The following is a 24410-nucleotide window of genomic DNA, read 5'->3' as shown; positions in this document are numbered from 1 at the left end:
TAGTAAAGCGAGCAAAACGCTGGCTTGCATCCATAGATGCTTCTCAAGCAAATCCCTGGACGTCATTCTCCCATTGTACTTGTCCTTGGTGAAGCCGCAGCTGGAGTACTGCGTCCAGTTTTGGGCTCCACAATTCAAAAAGGATGTGAAGAAGCTTGAGAGTGTCCAGAGAAGAGCCACGCGCATGATCAGAGGTCAGGAAAACAGACCTTACGACAACAGGCTGAGAGCTATGGGGCTCTTTAGCCTGGAAAAGCGCAGGCTCAGGGGTGATCTGATGGCCACCTCTAAGTTTATCAGGGGTGACCACCAGGATCTGGGGGAACGTTTGTTCACCAGAGTGCTCCAAGTTATAAACTCCTGCAAGACCATTTCAGGCTGGACATAAGGAAGAATTTCTTCACTGTCCGAGCCCCCAAGGTCTGGAATAGCCTGCCACTGGAGGTGGTTCAAGCACCTACATTGCACCCCTTCAAGAGAAATTCGGATGCTTATCTTGCTGGGATCCTATGACCCCAGCTGACTTCCTGCCCCTCAGGCAGGGGGCTGGACTCGGTGATCTTCCAAGGTCCCTTCCAGCCCTAATGTCTATGAAATCTATGAAGACACCTTATTTTTCTAAAGGGGATTCAAACACACATATCCCACCTTCCAGAATAATGTCGAAATCACCAGCTTCTGCAGGGTGAGGGTGCTCCAAAACTTGGCTGTTGAAGCTATTCATTTCACTTCAACAAATTATTAAAGATTCATTAAGCCAGAGACAGAACAAGAATACTGTTCTCCAACCTAAAGGTTAGGTCAGTCATATAGAAAAAGGGAGACCTGCTCCAAAGACTCTTTTCACTATTTTATGGAATAGACATTGGATAAAATACTGAAATACTGCCTTAGCAATGAGATACTAGATCTAAGTGCAACATCCCCATCACCAACTCCAAATCTGTTTTGAAAGGAATGTCCCTTGCTTCTTAATTGAAATAAAAAACTGAAGCACCTGCCTTCAGGAAAGTGTTAAGGCCTTTGACTGCCAAGAGGAGGAAAATACCTCCGTTCAGGTCAGACTACTTTAAAGGAGGAACAAGATTTAAGACACCTCTCTTCTCAGGTTTCATTATCATCTACTTTAGGCAACTCCCTGCTCAGTGTTTTGGCTCCTGTGAAACCCATTCTACAGCATCTAACTTTCCCCATGCTTTCTTTAGGAAGCCTAGGTGCTTAACTCAACTGCCACGGATTTTGCTAATCCTCAATAAAAGTGGAAAGCCTAAAACTAAAACCAGGTCTCTCGAGCTCCAGTCTCTACTCTCAACCATCATTTTTTCAATATAACTGGATACTTAGATTTTCATCTATTTACAAAAGGCCCCTTGAATATAAACTTCATGAGATTTTAAATTGTTGAGATTTGTAAAGTGATCCTTTCTATAGGAAATTAAAGCAGTATCCTGCTAATTATAACAGAATAGGACTGGTGCCAGTTACATGCCAAAAAAAATTTACAATCAACCTGCAGGCTGACATATTTTCACATAAAAAAAGTTTATTGGACAATTCACTTCAATAAAAAAAATGAAAACTTCATAAATTGAAAAAAATATATAAACTATTTACTATTAATATACTATTTTCCAAGTCTGTAAGATAGAAGCTATGGGAATGAGAAACAAATTTAGGTCACCAGCACAAGACATTTATAACTTCTTTTTTTAATTCCTTTTTAGGATTTTTTGGTGACAGAAGCAGTTGCATTTTACTCCCACTACCTATTTATTTTAATCTCCAAGATAGCTATAGAAGTACATAAGATGTCTGTACTAAAAATGTTACAAATACTTGGGAGACTTTGTCTCTTATGGTATTATGGAGTTTTTCACCACCAGATCACTAATCTACATGAGGTCATTTATTTTCTGATCAAGTTTGTTAACTTCTTTTGAAATCAGAGGAATTATCAACTGAATCACAACGGACACTATCCACAGTACAGAAACCATGGTCACAATTGGTATTGGTCTGAGCTATTTCACATACTCAATGGAAGTTTAACATTTATTAGTGGGAAAGAATCATAAATCTTTCATTCTTGATGTTCCATAGAGAAGACTTCTGTCTTTAGGCTCCAAAGAGAAGACTTCTGTCTCTGGGGCTTTCTATCTAGCACTGCTAGATATGCCAATCTCATTTATATGCCAATCTCATTTATAAGCTGAAAATATACCTTATTCTTTTAAAACTATTTAGTATATATTGTGTTTGCTTCTAATTTGTTCTAAGGTCCTTTAGCCACCACTCCAGAGACACCCACTTTAAAGCTCCTGTATTCTTCCATAGCTGTGGAAATAGGATTTAGGCTCCTTACCTCTCTCTCTGTACCTTAAAGTATTGTCACATACTGACAAATTCCTTGTCCCTTTACTTTCTCCCACACAGTGTTATTTCAACATGTGATTCCTAATTTAGCACAGACCTTAGACTAGTGGTTCCCAACCTTTGTTGCCACGACCTGCTGCTGGGAGTGGAGTGCGACGGTGGTGGCCCAGGGATGGGGGCAGGGGACCTCCCAGCACATGGTGCAGCTCGTCTTTGGTATGTGGTGCCACTGGCATTGCCCCCGCAACCCACATTTGAGTCACAACCCAAAGTTGGGAACTGCTGCCATAGACATAGCAAAAAACTAGCAGACTCTCCCTATGCCTAAATAAGGGTGTTTGTGCCTGAAAGCTTGCAAAGAACAATTTTTCCAACTATTTAGTTGGTCTAATAAAAAAATATCACATCTACCCAAAGAACCTTGTCTGCCTTTGTCCTTAGCCCAACAGTGCTACAACCAACAACCCTACAATATCCCTTGTAATTTAAACATAGTTAAAGAGAGCAGCCACAACACCAAAAACGCCAAAGGTATTTTAAACACTTCTCACATACTTTCTCTGATGTCTTCATAGGCACTTCGACTTTCAGAGTCACCATCTGGCATCTTTTCATTCCCTTTCTTGTTTTTCTCACCTTTCTTGATACCATTTTTGGCTGGAGGAAAAAAATTTAAAAAATTTTACTTTTGCACCTGTCAAGTTTATTTAAGAATGGCCAACAAATACAAGATAAACAAAATTACCTTCTTCTTTTGATAGCGTGCTAACCTTTCTGACAAAACAGACATTTAGACCACCCTGTGATTCTTTCCCTAGATAGCAGAACTATAAAAATACAGGGTTAAGAAATCATAAGTTTCCCCTTTGCAAGGAAATCAAAAATGTTTTTCCCTTTGTAGTGACAGACTTCAGAATTGAATGTACTGGGCTGACAATTTATTTCACAGCGGTTCTCATCATGAAACATTTAAGGGCCCATCTGATGACTTCAGTCAAACTAGATCAGAAATTAAAAGGGATAAGAATCTTTATCTGCAATGATATGACTTCTTCCAACATAATTACCAATCTTCTGGCTCAAGGAAAGAACGCCCTCAAACTTAGTGATCACAAGATCACCATTGTTATATACCAGTATGGTATAGCATCTTCCACATGTATCTCTTCTCATTCTGATGCATACAGCTGTCAATGGCCAGCATGATATATTTAGATGTGTATATACAGAGGTAATTTATAAAGCTATAAAGCAGATGGCATGTCTATATACATATGCTGACCATGACTATCCATAAAAGAACATGCATACACCCGTCCCTCATGAAGAAAATAAAGTTGTAAATACTGAACAAAGCTTTAAGTGCACCCCCTTCTCATTTTTATACGCATACACCCACACACAAGCAAGCCATTTCATTAAACATTGACACTATCTTTGTAATACTCCAGGCTGCCCATCCATTCTACTTATGGAGTAAATAAATTTGACATTGTGTCACTTCTACAACTATTTTTTTTTCTACCCTGGTTCTGAACTGTTCTTTCTTTCCTTCCTTCTGTCAGTGCTGGGAAAAATACTCAGAAGAGTTTTCTGAGTGTATTCAATTAAAATTAAAATAAACTCATGTCAGCCATGCCTAGACTCTTTGGGTGTGCTTTCCACAAACATCCAGAGAATTAATGTTAAACTCTTATGTCTACAAATATACATGGAAAATTTGTTGCATGTGGTAAGAAGTACTACTTGACACAAGCATGACAATTCTCCCCAAATCCTACAGCAGATCCTTTGCAAAAGGGCATTTGCTTGAGCCAAATATCTGATTCATCCTTTGCATCCAGCACGTACACAAGCAGATGCTTATTATTAAATTTAAATCTGCACACAGACAATTTGTTTAACCTTAGCCTAATTCTTAGGAGGTAACAATGCATGAGGCAAGAAGAAGAAGGCTTTCTAAAGTCAACTGATTGCTTCTTTTCTCTTGCTCCCTCCTACTGCATTGCTACATCTCCTTGAGACATTCAAAGCTGACATGGCCTCTGGAAGTCCTCCTTCTAAGACAAATCTGGTAAAACTTAGACAATGGGTTATTGAATATTCCCATTGAAGAGGTCACCATTAGCACAATGAATATAAAAATTCTGGAGGGGATAGAGTACATTCAAATAATTTACTTTTCATTCCATCCAGGAAGAGCACACACCAACTGCTGCAGCTTCCTTAGCCTGACGAAGGGTTTTTGAACCCGAAAGCTTGCTTAATAACTATTCTCCAACCATTTGGGTTGGTCTAATAAAAGATATCAAATTCACCCAAGGAACCTTGTCTTCAAATAATTAGTAAATTGATCCAAACCATAATTTACTCCCTTTTGATTACAGAAGCAGATTCAGGCTTCTATAATGAAATCTTGATTTTTTTTTAAAGTCCTTCAACTCAGTTTGGATCCAGCTGCTGTGGAATTACTATGGAAAATGGTTTCTTCCAGCAAAATCAAAAATGTTTATTCAAAAGGTTTTTTCTAATGTTACATTATTCATTAGGGTTGTTTGCCTAGAAGCCTGAGTAGCCAGTCCAAATGGCTTGAATAGAATTAGGTACATTATCCCTCTATGCAGTATTTGACCATTCTTCAGCCTTTTTCAGTAAGCAGGATAGCATTCTTTGAAAGTTCGGTACTTAAAAGGACCTTTTGTGTTATGCTTTATTATTTAGTGGATTTCTAGACTTGCCAATGAGGTGATAGCAGCTGCTAAGTGAAAGAAAGCTCAATACAAACTACATGTTTATGTCTTTGCATATAGCTCTGGGCAATGAGGCCCTGATCCAGATCCTATTAAAATCAGTGGGAGAACTTCTGAGAAACAACTAGGGTCAACGAGTGGGTCCCTACTGTGCAATACAAAGTAAAACTTGTGCAAGAAGTTGGAAGTTACCACACACTCTGCAGGACCGAGTGCTTCACATCCTTTTGGCTTTCACCAACTCTGCCATGCAGGAAGAAGAGCCACATGATAATGCAACTGTAAAACGTTGCTGCAAAGCCAAGTGTAATGGCTGCTTTGCTTTTATCTCACCCATTTTTGCATTCTTCATCCAAAGACACTGTTTCTTGCTACAAACATGAACTGCTCATCTTTGCCTTTAAGCCCCTCTTGGTCTGTTCCCACTCTTTCCATTCTCTGTCTGAGACTACTGATATGTCAGCTTCTGTCTCAACCCTACCAATGATTCCAGCCTTCATAACTTACTTGTTACATTTTTAAGCCAGTACTTTTGTGTTTTCTTCCTTGCTCATGGCTAAGAGAAACTCCCCATAAACGTCTAAACTCACTGGCATCCTTCAAATAACTCCTAAAACTTTCCTTTGCTATGACACCTGCAAAAGCTTGACAGCAGTTGCTGAGCCAATAATAATGCCTGGCATGCTGACTGAGAAAATCTCATTGTTTTCTTGCCATTCCCTTGTCAGCCATTGATTGTCTCTCATTTTATACTCCCACTGTATAGTGCCTAGTACAATGAGGCCCTGCTTCATAAATGGGGCTCAAAAAGAAATGAGAGACCAACAAAAACACACATATATTAAAGGAGGCCATTACTGCACATGTAGTATCATGGTCTTATTTACAAAACAATAGTTTTGAGGAAAAGTAAGCACACTAGGGCACAGGTAGACTCGATATACTTCTCTTCTAATAAGTTTCAGGAAATATACAAGTGGTCAGATGAGAAAATCATGCAACTGGCAATCATGAACGCAGGGACAAATATGCCCTTTTGGTTTGTCCCAGAGCTCAGGCACCAATAAATAAGTGAAATAAGAAATAGCTGTGTGTTGGAAACTATCCTGAGAACTGGCATGCAGATGAGCATGGCAAGCTGCCTGCTTTACTTTCCAAGTGCAGTTGGAATTACTTTATAGCCAGAACAGGAACCGCAGGAATGGTATGTGTTTTATAAAACTGGCCCAAGCTTCAGAGTTTAGAGCCTGATCTGAATTTTGTAACATCAAGGCTTTATTTTCACCCATAAGTGAGAGCAGGGCAATTATGACACTTGTTTACACTTCAGTGAAGCTTGGATGTGCATAGCTCCAGAATTTTGTTTCATACCCATCACTCCAGCACTACGTCCAGAAACTGATCTCTCTCTCTCTCCCTCTCTCTTTCTCTCCCTCACACACACGCACACACACCCTCCCTTTCTGCTGAAGCTAACAAGAGTGGAGGACACGCCACACCTTGCAGAGGACATTTGGCCTTTCAAGATCTGACACGCTGGATGTGCCACCATAACACTCTAGGATAGGGCTGCCCAATTTTTAAGCAGTCAGGATGGCATTCTCCCCAGGCCACACACACAGTAGGGGCACCCCCTCCCTAGTGCTGCAGTGCACTTGCATATGTGCCACCCCCTCCATCACCATTGCAGTGTGTACCCAAATGGCCCCAGCCTCATACTAAGCTCTCTGTCCTACACTGTGCCCTGGGTCAGGTGCCAAATACGGAAGCCAAAAGAGGGAGGTGGAGTCAAGAGATACAGCCAGAGAAATAGGAGAAATAGCAGCTTGGCAGGAGCCAGGGGGGGTAGGGCACAATTTAACCCCAAACAGGCTGCCAGTCAGACTGCCCTGTTCCAGGACAGGGAAACCCTTTAACTGGTTTTGTCTACGCTCACTCATTTGTTCTTCAATGTTGTGCCAGCACCACTTAAGAAAATCGTCCCCTCTTCCATTACACCATGAATTTGAGTAAGTCACAGGATTAAAGTTGGTGATAGATGATATTTGAGAAAGCTCAAATGTAATGTCAGACAAAAGACAAGGTACTTTAAAATAACACCATATCACTACAATATTTTCCTTCCAAATTCTTCCAGTGGGAATGCTGAAAAACAATGAAAATATGAGAGAGTGGATATTTATAGTTTTAATAGCTAAACACTTCAAAACTGTGATCTGTACTGCAGATGGTCACTGAGAGGGTGTACATTAACGTCCACTAAGACCCTGAGCAAAAGCCCATTGAAGTCAAGTGGGATTTGGATCAAATCCTAAATCAGCAAGAATGGGATTAGAAAATGCAAATCCACACATGGAAAGCTCTGTCAAACCAAGCGTTTACCTTCCAAGGATGGCAATGTCCAGTTTCACTTATAAAAGTCATGGTGGCAGGGATAAGAGTGGCATGATCCTGTTACATGGTTACATATGTACAGGGCTTAAAAATATTGGTTTCAAAAATAAAATGCAACAGTAAATGCCAATAAATCTGTCCTTATATTAGCACGTCACATTTTGAACAGTGCAATTCACACCATCTACAGCAATTAGCTTAAATTAATCAAGTGCACGTCACATGTAATTTGCTTTAGCTTTCAGAGTGTTATGATTTTAGCTTAGCTTTGATGCAAAGGTAGCACTGATCAGTACCAGCTGCTCAGCCAAGGGGCAGATCACACGGTCTTGTTCCTCTGCGTTTCTTCATTCCAGCTCAGATACAGTCCATTGTTTGCCACAACACCTAATTAATCCAACATGCCCCACTTAGAGTGAGCTTCCCAAAATGTGGCACTTTATATTTGCTGTATGTCTGTCAAATTCATCTATATAAAATATATATTGCATACATACAGGATTATATATCACTAAAGGGTATGCATACCACCCCCATCCATATTTACACTGCTGGATTCATCATTGTTAATTAATTTTAGCTGTTTAGCACTAATCATGTGGTCACTTTTATGCATCCTTTTATATTGCCAAGTTTTCAAAAACTTTTTTTATGGCCAAGTTTTCAAAACTGTGTGTTTGTATGAGATCTTATTTAGGCAGCTATATAAGAGGCTTGATTTTCTGAGGTTATGAAAACCAACAATTTTACTGACTTTTTAATAACACTAATCACACTAACACTGTGCTTGGTAGAGTTAGCAATTTAGTCTGCATAACTGCAAGATCCCTCTACAATCCAATGCCTAGTTATTCTGCAGCAAAAACTATGAGTGCTGTCTATACTTAACGTTGTCTGATATTTCTCACTATGAAACCCCTGCTTTCAATTGCTTACAGCTTTTCCAAATGTTAACCATTTAGACTGAATTTCTCCATACTGAGGAGTCTACCTCAGGGTATATTATGGATAAATGTGACAGTAAAATACTAAAATGTTTTGGTTGTTGGTAAGGACATATATATCTTTAAAAACACTCTTGCATTGAGAAGTTCTAGTGCCTCAATACTTTGAAGCAAGGATTTGCAATTTGGTAGGGGGATCACCCTAGTGTTGGATAGGTCTTTTGCTGACTCCATGAAAAACACCTATGTTTGGCCAAGTTATAATCCTTTGAAATATTTTTGATTACACCTGTTCTGTTAGGACTTGTTAGAGTTTGGCAGCTGAAATCTCAACATTGAGTATATTCCAACCTAGAGTGAAAGGGCAGAGCAGGATTTGAAACTACTGCTTCTGACTACTCTGGGTTGCATGGCACCAGTCATTAGCACTAAAAAAATTGTGCAGTCCCGGACTTACAGGGCTGCAGCCCAGGTAGTGAAAGAAAAGGAGAAGGACCTCACTTCAGTGAAGTACAGAGGGTGCATCTACACCTGCACTTTACTGCGGAGTTAACTAATTAGGTTCCGCAATAAAGCGTCACAGTCTACATGTGCACTGGTATTAGGGTGCAGTAAATTAACTAACTCTGCCATAGGATAGTACTGTCTGGCACAGTACTATCTTAGAGTGGAGTAGCTGCATGCACTTAAGTACACATGCAGACTGTGACAGGAGCTGCAAAGTAGGGGCTGCCTGTTGCCTAGCCCTGCACTGTAGCACCCTCATGCCCCATCCAGTCCAATGCCACCACCCAGAGCCCACAGCTATATCCCTGAGGCCCGTGCCAGCCCGAAGCTGCTCCACCCAACTCAAATTGCTGTGGTACTGAGCACACATGTAAATGCTGCACTCAGGAGCAGTTTTTTCCGGCACAAACTGCACCAGAGTTTATCACTCCAACTTAATTGCACATGTAGATGCAGCCAGAGAGAACATAGTTAGACATAGGAGTGTGGCTCCATTTCCCAGTAGCAGGCTCAGGCTCAGGCATGTGTAATAGAGTAGCACTGGGAACTCCCAGTGCTCCTCTAGCGGAAGCTATATTACAGTTTTCCACTTTTAACCCATGCAAAGTAGGAATGAGTAGACAGGGTGTGTTTTCATGGTGGTACTTCCTAGCTCTGTCTAACATTGCAACATGGAGGCTGGTTGGGGAACACTAGGACTGGGAATCCATGAAAAAAGGACTAGAGATCAAAATTAAACAAAAGCCTGGGGAGGAAGGGAGACTGGAACTGGCTAAGCAGGGATTGGTGCAAGGAGTAGCATGGAACTGAGACTAAGGTAGAAATGTCATAAGTGAGAAACAAAGCCAAGAGAAATCTGGTATTTGGCCATTGAACCAAGAGGTGGAGACTGGAAATGACTAGTCAAGGAGATAGCACCTGAGATAGAGATGCCAAGGAGTGAACACAGGGGTGGAGACTAGGGCTGGAACAAGGACATAGGAACAAAAGAATAGGGGGACACTGGAATGAGTAACTGGGGTAGGATGACAGCCACAGGGAGGACAGGACACAGGTGCCATGATTTCCAAATACCAACCTTCCTTTGTTATCAGCTAGTATCTTTGAATCCAACTGGCAAAAACCCCACTCTAATGCTGGTTCACACAGAGAATGACAATTAGGGCTGTGCAAAATTTCACTGAGCGTTTTGTTTTGAAGCTGTTTTGATGCATTTCGAGCTTGAAACAGTGACATTGAAACAAAACAAAAACCATTGAAACAGCTTCAAAATGAAATGAAGGCACTTGAAACATTTTGAAAGTTTCAAAACGTTTCGAATTTCAAAGCAGCCAGGCGGTGGGAGGCAGAGGAGAGCCAGGGCTGCCCTCGGAGCAGCTCGAAGCCTCGTGTAGCACAGCTCCGTGGGGAGTGCTGCCCTGGCTCTCCCTGCCTTCTGTCGCCAGGCTCAGCTCCAATCGGAGCACAGCGCCAGCTCTGCCCACCTCCTGCACTCTGATTGGCTCGGCCAGTCCCACAAAGCTCAGCCTGGTGGCAGGAGGTGGGCAGAGCCAGTGCTGTGCTCCACCTCCCACCACCGGGCTGAGTTCAATGGGGCTGTGAGCCACTCAGAGCTGAGCCCAGTGGTGGGAGTCTGGCAGAGCCCCATAGTCCTCCAGGGAGTGCTGGCAGGCCCCTGATCTGCCTACCGGATAACAGGAGGCTGCTGGTACTGGCTCAAACTGGGGCTGGGCAGAGCCCACATCCAGCACCAGGAAGACTGGTGCTGCCGCTGGCTCCAGTTGGCAGCAGCCTCCTGTCATCTGGCAGGCAGATCACAGGCCCGCCCACACCCCTGGGAGGGCCGCGGGGGCTGTGCCGGACTCCTCCCAGGTCTGCGGGCCCCCAATCTTCCTGCCAGATCACAGGAGGCTAGTTCTGCCACCTGGGGCCAGCAGCAGCTCCAATCTTCCCGGCACTGGGTGTGGGCTATGCCCAGCGCCGGTCCCAGGCAGCAGCAGAAGCCTCCTGTTATTCAGCAGGCAGATCGGGGGCCCGCACCCCTGGGAGGAGTCCAGCAGAGTCCCGCAGTCCTCACATGGGTGCGGGCCCCTGGATCTGCCTGCTGGATGACAGGAGGCTGCCACTGCCATTAAGTAACAGGAGATTTTCTTGTCAACATCTTGAGGTACAGTTTCCCAGAAACCTATGCACCTATCTCCTTGAAACTTGGCAGGCTTCATGCCCTCAGAAGGGGCTACCATCCCTGCATGTTTCATCTGAATTAGGCAAAAAATGACAAAGCTATAGGCAATTTCATGCTTCCCTATTATAGCCTATGGGCAAAATGTCGAAAGAGTGTCAAAACAGTGAAACAGTTTTGACGAAACAAAATAGAACAGAGCTTTCGAAACTAAATGAAACTCAGAATGAAACACTGTTCCATCAAAACATCAAAATGGAAGTCTAAGTGGAACGGTGCTGTTTTGCACAGCCTTAATGACAATCTCATACTGCTTGGAGTTACACTCAGCTCAAATGGGAGAGGTTTTGACAGTAGATCAAAAAGCTCCAATGGTGATGGACCTTAATAGCTGTGAATAGGATGAAAAGGTGTTAATAGGATGCTATATAATAGAATTTCTCTTAGTTTTTTAAAACTAGGAAAGTACAGGAAAAAATCCACTCATTTTAAAAACTATTATTACCATAATTTTGAAAAAAACACATACTCAGATTTGGGAGCTGTCACGACTCTGGGTTGCCAGTAAGACCTTAAGTAGGCCATTTTCTGTGCATACATTGTAACACAGCCTTTCATTACGTACTATTTTTCCACAGCCCCCTTATCTCATTCAGTACCCAGGGTACCCCTGCTTTGAGGAGGAATCCAGGCTGTGTAGAAGAGAATGGTGTCTTCAGAATTCCTGTCTCATTTGTTACAGACTTTGGAAGGTGTTTTGTGCATATAGCAAGGAAATGTGGAAAGAGAAAGGGCGGTCTCATAGATGAGACAGGTGAATGCTGCCTTGGAGAGTCACTATGCTATCCCTGCCTCTAATCCTATGGCATGCAAAACTCTCCAAAGTTTGCTTGCAACTGTGCTGCCATGTAAGTCAGGGAGGGCCAGTAGGAAGCATGAAGTCATTAGAGAGTTACAGAGCATCTGATGGGATGGCTTAGAGCAGTGGCTCTCAACCTATTTGCCATAGTGGGACATGCTTGCAGCTTAATGTGTTATGTGGGCTGCACCCACACAACTTACTTCCTGTGTATCCATTTAAAAAATGTTTTAACAGGATGTCACAAGGCCTGCAGCAGTGTGTTGACTGGGCCTCATGCAACCCAAGGACCGTGGTTTGAGAACCACCATAGAGTATGACAGACACCTGAGCTCTAACCGAATCTTAGATGGTCTATTGATTTAATGCAATGGATCTCCAGTTATTTCCTTGGCACAACAAACTTCAGCAAGAGAAGACTACCAAGTAAACTCTACCACTGCCAACACACTTAGTTTCTAGTTACCTTTGTGGCTCACAGGCAACAATAGATCCCTATGTCTTGTATGGATGCAGGGCTTCTATCGCCTTTATTGGAGCTGATGTCCGGAGAGGTACAAATTAAACCCTGTATGCAGATAGGGGGCTCCATAAATGTTAGCAATACCAAATATGACAAGCGAGAACCTGAAGATAGCTTCAAAACTGCATGCACTTCCCAGCTAATACACTAAGACGTTCACGATGGAAATGCCTCTATCAGGGCTGAATCCTTTTAAACTGCTATCTAGCTCCTGGTGTCCTATGGTACCCAGCTTTTGGGAGTCTTCTGCCATTACTGTCCTCATAAAAGGCATATATTTGTCACTAGTGTTCTCTGCCCTGCTCTCATTGCAGCAATGGTAGTGTTGGAGCAATTTCTTATTTTAAGAAAACCCAATGTTCACATGATAAAAAAAAAATTGCTTTAATAAGTCTTAACTGTAAATCAGAATTTCAAAATTTAATACCTATGATGCTTCTGTGAAAATCTTAACTCTGAAATATGCTGTGTCCTGACTGCTTATGTGTTTTATTTGCAACTTTTGTATTTTATCCTGCATCTTTTAATGTTACAAAATTCTTTTTCCAGCCAAAAGAATTTGGGTCAGAGGCCTGCAGGATTTCTCTTTAAATTTAGAAAACGGTAGCTTATTGCACGATAAACTATGATAGTGCATGATATTTATTATCCCAAAAAGCAATAAAGTAAGCACAGCACAATTAGGATATGCCCACAGAACAGGTTACTACTCCATGGAGGCACAACTGTGCCTAATAGAAACCTCTGTACAGTGTTTACTGACCACAGTTTTGCCAATAATAGTGATTTGCTGGTTTTCCAATTGCTTTTCAGCAAAAGAAATTAAGTGTTGTCAGTGAGGTGAAGCCTGCCTGCTTTTGCCTGGGTTTTGTTTTTTGCTTTATTTATTTGACAAGTACTGCCTAATAACTGGGGGGAAAAAAGCTTCTTTTAGGAGTTGGTATCTCTTACAGAAAAGCTGTTTACATATCATTCTTGAGAAGACTTTAAAGTGAAATCCAAGTGTAATTCATATCTTCAAATGTGAAACTAACTCAGGAACACCACTGAGATTAAAACAAAGAGGGATAAAAAGGAGACACCATCAGACAATCAGGTTCAACCGTACAGTCAGTCTCCATTTGATTGTAAAACTGGAGTCTTAACAACCAGACAAATGTTAAATATTATTAAGAAGGAAAAGCCCATGCACTGCCTCAATTAACAAACCGCAGAGCTTTTGAAATCCCGCTACTTGATGGGGGGAGGGTGTTATTAGTTTGTGTGATTTCCCAAATGCTGCAAAACTTGGTGTAAAAAAAATTAATATGTGGGTTCATCATCATCACCTGCATATTCATTATTACTACGACTTCTACCATTACTAAGAACTAATTAATTCTAAAAGTCAAAGTCAGCATGAGATTTAGCAGAGATCTCAAAGTTTGGAGGAGGAAGAGGTGGAAAGTTACCTGGTGGAGTTTCAAGAATGGATTTTTCTTTTTTGTTGGCTTTCTTCAGTTTTAACTCTTTCCTGCCTGGTCTGAGCCTTGGGGGCTTCTCTGTCTCTGCAGCAGGGACTGATTCTTCCTCTTCAGGTTGCTCGGTGAAAGGGGAATATTCCTCAGTGGGTTCCGGAAAAGAATAATAATGATCTCTGTTAATAATCTCCTGCAAGTAATAATCCTGATCCTCCATAGGTAGAGCCTGGGACAAATCTCCAAGCAGTGCCAGCCCAAAGGCACAGAGAGCAAGACAGAGCTGAGAAAAACATGAGCTTTTCTTGCTAAGGGAAATCATTTTTTTTTTTTTTGCACCAAGATTCTCTGTGAGTCCCAGATCCTTATTCAGCAGATAGTAAAAACAGAAACTTTGGCAGCTGGTGAATCCCAAGATTTGAAGAGGGAAAATTGCCCTGTCTATGATAAGTGCTTCTGCTTTGGATTAGTTTGCAAAAGTTACAAGTAGTGCAGTGGGAGTGAAGGCTGAGGAGGGAGGGAGGCAGGAGCTGGAGATGCATGTGATCATAGGGCTCACAAACCAGACACATGTACAAACACACATAGGGAAGAGAGAGAGCTCTGCTCTGCCGGCTTTTGGCAGGTGTGACTTTCCAGAGCACTCTTTCTTGCTTGCTTGCTTGCATTCTTTCCTGCAAAAAGCAGGGTTACAAGATACTATTTCAGCTAACTCTCTGGGCTTTCAAGTCACGAAGATTCCAGTGCTCGTGCATAGTTGATCCTGGGTTGCATTTATTTTTTAAAAATATCAACAATCCTTCAACTCCAAGTTGATGCATAAATATATCTCAGATTAATTAGGGGGGAGGGGGGTATGTTTGTGCACACACGCACATGTAGATCAAAGAAAGCTGCCTATTTCTGTGTTTTTATAGTAAAGTTCACTAAGTTTGTGTACATCATTATTGTTTCTGTGTGTCTGTATATGCAAATAGTATTTTATATCTTTTCTCTTATTTTTCTTTTTATTTCATATACATTTATTTCCTCTCTCTAGATCTATAGCAAGCTCATCCATCTTTCATTCCTCCAGTAAATGTGGAGATAGACTATAGGAGGTGCCTGTTTTACAGATGTGCTACAATTAAAGACAATAGGTGAAGCACCTTTGAAAACCAGAGCATATATGTCTCCTCAGAAGTCATTTCCCCTGTGTGACAGGGCAGAAGTCATGCCCTGTCCCGAAGCACAAAAAGGCAAGGGAGCTGCAGATGGGGAGTGCTTCGCATGCACGTTGAGAACTCTAGTAAGGCATGGGAGACCAGGATGTGGCTCTAATTGGTTTTTGCTGAGCACTGCAGGAGCAAGAGTAGACAGAGGAGAAACCACCAGATAGGCCCTGACCCAGAAGTTAAAGCACTGGAGCCAGGTGAGAGGTTTGCCCCAGAGAGGGGAGACCCTTGAGAGCAGGACCTCATGCAGCTGCATGGAGGTGTAGCAACTACCCAACCCCAGCTGTGGGTCCACAGAGCCAGCAGAAGAGGATCTGCAGCAACAAAACTTGTCTGAATGAAGATCCAGTGTAAGAACATCACATCGGAGGTTTGTAAGGAGTTCATCCAGTGAGTGAAGCATGCTGGGTCCATAGCCTAGAGGAAAGAAGAGAGAGGCCAGCTGGGGAGAGCTGCCCTGTGAAGGGGGGGGTGGCTCACCTCTGCAATGGGCACAGAACTCAGAGCCAGCGAGGGGACTGAGTAGGCTGGCTATGCTGCCCAGTTGGGACCCTTGATTAAGGACGGAGCTGAACTGAAGCTCTGGTGCTATTCTGAACATAGGTCAAAGGGCGGGGGTGGGGGAGATAATCATGATTTGGAGGCATTCCAACGACTTTGTGAATGCACTAAGAAGAGACTAAAATTCAGAAATTACACCCCTAAACATCTGATGTGGTAAGGGCAAGATATGGAGATGGAGGAGCCCTGTGAAGATGCCGGGCAGCCGGAGGAATTGTATTAAGAATCAGCAGTTTGCCTCCCAGTATTAACTTTTACCTTTGGATTTGCCTTAACATCAAAGGCAGGGCGGGTGAGAAACAAAGAGCGTAAGCAGTAGACCTGTGTGAAGTGGCTAGTATTCACTTTGGATTCGGATTCAGTCGATTCAGGAGACAATGATTTGATTTGGGGATTCAAATTACTGTCCCGAATCGATTTGGCCGAATCTGATTCAAAGATTTGGCCACCTCCAAATTGGCCAAATCTCCAAATCAGCTCCATCCCCCACCCACTCTCAATGGCTGCCCCACCCACTCTCCCAGCTTCTGGCTCTTTAAAAAAAAAAAAAAAAAAGCCCTGCACTCGGCATCTGCTACCAGGTGGGGGGGCCATCCCTGCTGGCCCCCAGTGCCCCCCACTGCATGGGGGGATTTATCATGAGCTCCCCAACCCCCACCCGCTCTCCCAGCTCCCCCTGTGGCTGCCCCACCTGCCACGAGCCCCCAGAAGCCCCTAGGCTGCTGCAGCAGCCGATGAGTGTGGGGCTTTTTTTTTTAAAGGGTCGGGAGCTGAGGCAAGCAGGCAGCCATTGGTGGGGAGGGCTGGGAGAGTGGGCAGGGGTCAGAGGATTCATGGCAGAGGCTCCCATTCAGTGGGAGGCAGTGGGGGTTGCCCCCCCACCTGGCAGCAGTCAGTGAGTAGGGGCTTTTTTTTAAAGAGCCAGGAGCTGGGGTTGGGTGGAGCAGCCATGGGGAGTGCTGGGACATGGGCAGGGGTCGGGGGCATTCAGGGGGGCTGGGGGAGCAGTCAGGGGATGGGGCCTGGTGGGTGTCCCCCCTCCTCCTGCCCTCCTTCCCACGCTCCCTACTTACCAGCATGGAATTCAGGTCCAGCTCCCTTGTGCAGTGGGCGGGGACTGCCTAAATCGCCCAAGCTCTCTGAATCTTTTCCAAATTGATTGAGAGAGCTTTGAATCGATTTGGACCTTTTAATTAGTCTCTTGATTCGATTTGCATTCAGAGACTCGGCCACCGAATCAGGCCAAATCTCCTCCGATTCCAATCAGTACCCAAAGCTTTGCACAGCCCTAATTAAGCAGGTCCTGAGTGAGAGGATTGCACATATTCCTATGAGAGTCTCAGACTTCTACACCCTGCTCTTTTGGATCACCCTTGCTTCCCCTGAAACTTCAAGGATCCAAGGCCATGATGGGCCTCGCTAGGCTAAGTGAGGGAAAGGTGCCTGGTTTGAAGATGGGAGGCGTAGTAGTGTAACTTGGGATGGGCAAATGGGCCACAAGCCCCACATAAGCCTCTCCAGCACTCTTCCTGCTTGTCCTCCACCCCACCCTCCTCCAGGGTTTGTCCAGGGTGCCACCCCAGTTTATTATGCCACTGGGGTAGAGGAAGTAACCCAAGCCTGAACTGCTGCCAAGAGTCCTCCTGAGTTAAACACAAGCTCTGTATACAACCCACTGATGTCCATGGGATAAGATGACATTGGGATGAGAGCATCATTTGATCTGTAATCTACAATTTATCCCTGAAGCATATATTTTAAACCTTCTCTCCTTTCAGGACCTACTCAGCTAGAAGGCAAATATTGCATTCATTATCATCTATATTTTGTTCATCAAGGGACATACATATTTTCTTCATTTATATTCCTGTTCTTACCAACACTTCTGTAAACTTCAGGTGGCAAGTCTTCTGCACAGGGCCATAGACTAAAGCTAAACTATATATCCCAATGCTCATAAGCTTTTGATTTTGGGGTTCTAGATCTCTAGTCTTAAGTCAATGCCTAATTTTCACCCACTACTTTAAATTGTATCATCTTTTTTCACTGATCTGAGTGAAACTGAGTTTTTCCTCCAAACTGTTGAACATCATTCACTCATTACACCAAGATGTGAAGCCAACTGTAGTGTATGAAAACAAAGAATCAAGTCTCTTTGACATCAACAGTAGGGTGAAACAGGAGTGTGTTTCAGCTGCCATGCTCTTTAACATCTACTTTTTATTCCTGCTCCTTCATTCATTCAAGGACAGCAACAATAGCATTTATCTTTGAACCAGACTAGATGGAGGCTTGTTCAACATCATATGGTTTAGAGCAAAAAATGAAGTGAAAGAATTGGTTGTGAGACACTTCCTGTTTGCAGATCATGTGGCCTTGGTTGCTCACAGTGAATCTTATCTTCAAAATCTCTTGGGCAGATTTTCTGAGTCATGCAAGAGCTTTGGGTTGACAATTAGTCTCAAGAAGACTGTGATCATGTACCAAGGGATGAAAGAACCAATACCTGACAATACTTTAGAGGGTAAATCACTTAGAGTCATGAAAAGCTTTTGTTACTTGGTATAATCAGTCGATCCTGCCACCCTCAAAAGTCCAGGGTAGATCAAATCAATGATTCTCCTGCCTCTATAATCTCTCCAAACTCATACCTGCCATGACTTGATGGTATTTTAATATTCTTGAGCTCAGAGGCCGTCAGCAGACAGAGGGTCATTTCTTCTATAGTGTTTCAGCACAATGCTCAATTCTCCAGCCTCCCTTGGGTTAGCCTCTATGTGAAGGGTCACCTCTCTGGGACAACTCACTTCATGCCTTAAGGGCAATAATCATGACCTCCTGCCTCCTCCATAGTCATGCCCATGCCTCCCATGTGTTATCAGACATTGGCCATCTGGGGTGCCTCATCTTAATACTCTACCAGGCCTCTCCTGGCCTTCAAACAGTTATCAGGGTTTCAGCCTTCTTGGCCTCCACCCCACTTCTCTAGCTGGGTCTTCTCTGCTCAGGTTCACAACCCTCAGGCCTGGCTTATAAATTCTAGTTCATCTGTTTAATGACATCAAAATTAAATGTAGCAGACTCACCTTTCAGAGCTTGGATTGAGTCCCAGGCTTGAGATCCTGCTGTTTTGATTGGTGGAGCCTATCCACCAATCAGGAGGCAGCAGGAGAAATAAGGTCACACCACTTTGAGGGGAGGGGGAGAAGAGTTGATTGAAGACTGTAAACTATCAGGTCCGGAAGACTTCAGGGGCGGAGCCCTGGAGCGTATAAAAGGAGCTGTGTGACCAGCACGAGGGGCAGATGCAGCGAGGGACTCAAGGAGAGTGGAGCCAAGAAAAGCTGGGGAGCTCTCCCCCAGCGGGCAATAGGCCCAAGGCTCCTGAAGCTGCCACTGGAGAAGCAGCCTTGGGAGCGGTGCGAGACCATTCGGGCTGTTGATGGCGCACAGGGATGGTGCGCGGAGACCCGGCCCTGGGAGCAGTGTGAGAATACTCGGGCCCATCACGGTGCACAGTTCAGTGCATGAAGCCCTGGCTTTGGGAGCCACAAGTGGCGGCTTGAGCCTTCATCCCCAGCAGGGCCTTGAGGCCTGCAGCGAGGTGGCTCAGGCTTCATCTCCCAGCAAGCACCCAGGTCCCACGGTGCACAGGGTGGCGCATGGGCCTGAACCTTGGGAGCCAGGGAGCAGCAGAGGCTGCTTGGCTTAGCCACCTGGCATGAGGATAGCTGGCCAGAGCCTGAAAGGCCCAGCCTGTGCAAAGAGAGCCCTCGGTGCTGAGCCAGGGCACAGGGAAATGGTAGTGCTGCATCGTGAAGCTCAGCACCCAGGAGCCAGCAGCGGTGATGCAGCAGCTGAGAGGAGCTGAGCCCTTGGTGCCCAGAGCGGGGCACAGGGTGGAGAGGAGCCCAGAGGTGCAGGAGAGGCTTGGAGAGGTGCTCCAGCAGAGGAGACCCCATTGAGCTGTGCCCTGACTACTGCCACCTGAGGGAGCGTGAGTCATTGGGCCCTTGGGTCCCACAGGGAAAAGACATTTGGGGCAGGCAAACCCAGAGTAGGGGCTGGGTGAGCAGCCCCCCCGCCAAGTCAAGGCCCTAAGGGGAGGGGCCCTTGGTGCTTCCTGGATACCCCGCACCCCCCAAAGGGACCCCATTGGAAGGAGGACTATCTCTTGCCATGGGTCAGGGACTATATTAAGGAAATAGATGTTATTAAGATTGGTCATGTTTCCGCCTTATATTTTGCAATTGAAATGTTATATTGTGATGTTGTAAACAGTGTTATTTAGGGTTTGACCTTGGTTATTGGTTCATGTTCACTGTAAATATATGTATATGATATTTAGTTTTATGTTTATGTATATTATAACTAAATAAATTGTATATAGTTAAGAACTTTGGGCTTGGGCTAACTCTATAGAGGAGAAAGGGATCTGCTCGAAATTCTGGCAACCCTCTCACAACACCCCCTCTTGCCTACCCATCCCATTCAATTGAGAATAGGGCACACCCTTGGGTGTACCCATGTTACATAAAATAGAAGAACATTACCACTTTAACAGCGATCTTCTCACTGAGTCACAGCTCCTTCACAGGCAGTGAGTCCCCACTGCTGGCAGCGGCTCCTAGGCTTGTAGCATCTGGACCGCTGACGCTTCCAATGCCTGCAACACAAGGACTTCCAAGCCCTCTGCACAGCCCCAGGAGAGCTTATTCTGCTGGGTCTCTCCTTTCCTCCACACTCTTGCCTGGCTTCCAGCTGGGTTTATACACTTGAGCCCTTGTTCCCTAGTCTGGAGTGAACTATGCTGTATTGTGTCTAAATGCTGCAAGGACAGAGAAATGAGAGGCTTATGAGCCATCAAATCTTGCTCACTTGTCACTCCTGAAATGCCTGTCTCAGGAAGTCAGAAGCACATATACAGACCCACTCTCCATTCACATACTTCCAAATACACAGACACACAATAAATGCATACATCTGCTCTTTCAAGATCCACACATTTACACAGTTACCACCAGGGGAGGAAAGGAGAAAGAAAACTGAAAAACTGGGGGAAAAAAAGTCATGAAAACTTCAACTAAAAGAAAGCTGTGACCTATTTGAAAATATTCACTAAAACTCTCTCCCATTTCTCAGTCCCTTTAATGCCAGTGTCAAGCTCACATATGATCAGCATTTATTCTGCAGGAGTGTGTAGTATCGCCAGCCATGAGGTGGGATTCCACTGTGCCACGTGCTGTACACACACAAAACCAAAAGACAGTTTCCAAAGGAAAATAGAACAATAAGAGAAGAGGCGCTTGGTCAGGCTCAGTGATGGGTGTGAGATAATTTCTACCCAAAAATTGAGTGAGTGTCCTCAGCTGCTGCCTGGTGTGGTTGGGGGAAAGTCCATGATACTCTCTGCACAACTGCCCTGCTGCTGCCTGTGTCTCTGGGCATGACTGGTGGCAGATAGCACCTCGGGCACAGGTGCATCTTTCTACTTCTCTTGTCTGCAGGGCCCCAGACTGTATGATGGTCCCACACAAGAGCAGTTGCCCAGCTGACTGCCAGAATAGATGTCCGATGGACTGCAACATCTGGAAAGCCTTCAGGCGGTTTGTTATATGGGAGAATGTCCCACTGCTTCTGCCTCTCATGCCGTCATCTCCTAGTACTTAAAAGCTGCTGAATTCACCCTTGTTGCTGGCAAGGGCTCCCCGCAGCAGTGTAGCCCTAATGGCACCACTTCTGCATCTGCTGATGACTACAGAATTGCTGCTGACTTACAGCCATGTGAGGGAGTGGAGAATGTGGTTCCACGCACTGAAATTCAGGATGAGTTTAGGCTCATGAACTCACTCCGGACTTGTGGAGGGCTGGGGATACTGTCTGTAAAGGAGGATCCTTGCAATGACCCTGTGCACAGTATGTGGGTGACAGTGGAAGACAGTGGCATTGTACTAGGAGGTTTCCCTCTCCTCCTCCAAGCAATCACCCTTGGGGTGGGGGTGGCAGCAATGCCAGCTGTCACAAATCCATTGAGACACTTGGGATTTCTAAGTCAAAATAACTCTGACTTGCAATCTCCTGATTGAACCCTCAGATCTCTGAATTTTCCCAGGTGGTAAGTCTGTGGAGGGGAAGGGGCGGGGAATCAAGGCACCCACAGTGAGGAAGAGAGTAGGGCAGGGACAGGAGTGAATGGGGCCCCAGGGCCAGGGAGGGTTGTCCAGAGGCATGGGGGGAGCCCAGCCCCCCACAACTGTGCACACCCCTGGGGGAGGCATAGTGGGTATGTGCCCCCTATGGGACAGAAGCAGGCTGCCCACTGCAGGCTCGGGGCTCTGTGCCCTGGTGCCTTTGCCCTGGGAGCTCAGCCGCACGATGCTATTGCTGTCTGCCAGGGTGTGACGGCCACACGACTCATCCCCTGCCTGCCTGGAAGCATGCTGGTGTCATGCTACTGAGTTCCTGGGGCAAAGACACCAGGTGCAGAGCCCCAGCCCACAGCAGACAGCCCATCTCTGCCCCACACTGGGTACATGCCCCCCATGCTTCGTGCGTGGGGTCATACAGCTGCAGGGGTCTGTGCCCCCCCTGCACCTCTGAATGACCCACCCTGGCCCCGGGGCCCCATTCACCCCAGCCCCTGTTCCTGTCCTATTCCCTCACTCACCATGGGGACCTCAATCTGCCCCCTCCCTCCGCCCCTTCCCTCTCCCTCCACCCCTTCCCATCCACTTACCAGCTGGGTGCTGTCTATGTGTCTGCTCCTCATTCCCAAGCCACAGTCCTCTCCCTGCCCCCCCTCCCCACCCCCAGCCCTGCTGCTGCCTCCCACTTGTGACCTATATTACTTCACATCCTACCAGGGTGTGCGGCAACCCTCCCTCTCTGGGCTCCAAACCCCACACATATCCCACAGCCCTCTATGCCTTCACAAATAACACCCCCCACCCACACCCACACACACACACACTTCAAAAATAGCATCGCATGTTTTACATGCCAGTCTTTTGTTTTTTTAAGAGTTCATCTCATGACTTTTGGCATGGTGGGGTTGACAATACTGGGGTGGGCTTGGGGGTGGGAAATGGTATGTTTCTGGGAGAAACTTAATCCAGAGTGTGACATGTATTGAAACTGCTAGTTCTTTGCCAGGAATCATGGCAAGTTCTGGAAACTCAGATCCTCCAAATAAAGACAGTTCTGTTACGCCCTGTTAAATTTACCCTGATGCTAACCCACAATAATTTTACAGCTTTAAGTTTCACAAGCAAATGGATAGAAACTGGAAGGCTAGTGCATAGGAGAAATTGGTGAGCAATAAGCTTGGTAATTGCTCCCATTCTGAAGTCAAGTAACCCCCTTGACCACAGACAATAGTACAATGGGCATCTCCCGCCCCCAAGAAGAAACTGGGCTCAGAATAGCAAGGAAATAAATGTTATTCTTTACAGAGAGGAAAGCTGTAATTTACTTTATATACATACATACATACATACATACATACATACATACATATCATTGATTACACTAAATTAAAGTTAAGCTATTAAAGCTAACTATTTAAATCTTAAATATTTAAGCTTTTAATATTCACTTATTTAGTTCACGTTAAATATTTAAGTTTTTGGAGTGCTTAAATTAAAACTAAGTAATTCATGGTAAATTAAAATACAGTAGATATCTTTTCTGTCTAGAACAGTGCCACCCAGAGCATGAGAATTCGAAGTACATGAATCTACCCTGTAAAAAACATCATGCCGTAAGCGCCACCTGGTGGCACTATGAGGGACATACCTTAATATACATTCCTTTGATCACGTGTACAACCCCTCTAGATAGCGGGCGCAACTAAATCAGATGCAGTTGAATTCACATTTAGATAAATCACGTGCACGTGCATCAAGGCCCTTGGATTCTACAATCAGCAATAATCGTGACCTCCAGACTGAACTGACTAACAACTGGAAAAGCAGCTAAGAATTTGGGGCTATTACGGAAACATGCTTGGAATAACAGCAACTTATCAACTAAGGTGAAGATGCAAATCTATGAGATTAGCATGCTGTCATCTCTGATTTACAGTTAAGAAATGTGGACTACATATGCGAGGAACTTCAAGAGATTGAACAGCTTCCACATGAGATGCCTGTGTAAGATGCTGAAAATAAAGCAGGAAGACAAAATACTAAACATAGAGGTGCTGGAGCATGCAGGACTGACACACACAGAAATTACTATCAAGAAGAGGAGGTTGCGACAGCTTGAGTCAGGAGAATGAGAGGAGACTGCATCCCGAAGAATATTTTAGACAGCAAGGTTTGAGACAGCTCTAGAAAGAGGGTCACCCTTGATGGCAGTACCATGACGTGTGTAAAAATTATATGAAGTTGTTCAACATCAATGTAGAAACCTGGGAGGATTGCACAGAATCCCATCCAATCTGAAGGGAACATCTAGCACTAGGTGCTGCTCAGCAAAAGCTGCTGCAATCCAGATCATAGAAGCAAAGTGAGAAAGAAGAAAGCAGCATGCTGTAAATATTGACTCCAACTCAGACAACACATGGATCTGTAAAACTTGTAACAAGCTGTGTCACTCTTGAATCGGGCTTGTCAGCCACAAGCAGATGCATCAGACACCTGACTA

General features: G+C 44.6%; 1 protein-coding gene across 1 annotated transcript in view; it reads right to left on the bottom strand.

Moving 5' to 3' along the window:
* Positions 1-14545, bottom strand: part of CPXM2 (carboxypeptidase X, M14 family member 2) — a 157472-nt gene extending 142927 nt beyond the window's left edge. Inside the window, exons 1-2 of the mRNA XM_014600948.3 lie at positions 13984-14545; positions 2929-3030 (exon numbers count right to left, since the gene is read on the bottom strand). Coding sequence (XP_014456434.1) covers positions 2929-3030; positions 13984-14311 — 430 coding nt within the window. The 5' untranslated portion in view covers positions 14312-14545. The remainder of the gene's footprint in view (positions 1-2928; positions 3031-13983) is intronic.
* Between the last annotated feature and the right edge of the window lie 9865 nt (positions 14546-24410).

This window comes from Alligator mississippiensis, chromosome 6, assembly GCF_030867095.1.
Source record: "Alligator mississippiensis isolate rAllMis1 chromosome 6, rAllMis1, whole genome shotgun sequence".
Classification (NCBI taxonomy): Eukaryota; Metazoa; Chordata; order Crocodylia; family Alligatoridae; genus Alligator; species Alligator mississippiensis.
Note: the sequence above shows the minus strand (reverse complement) of the source record. Positions and strands in the feature narration are given on the sequence as shown.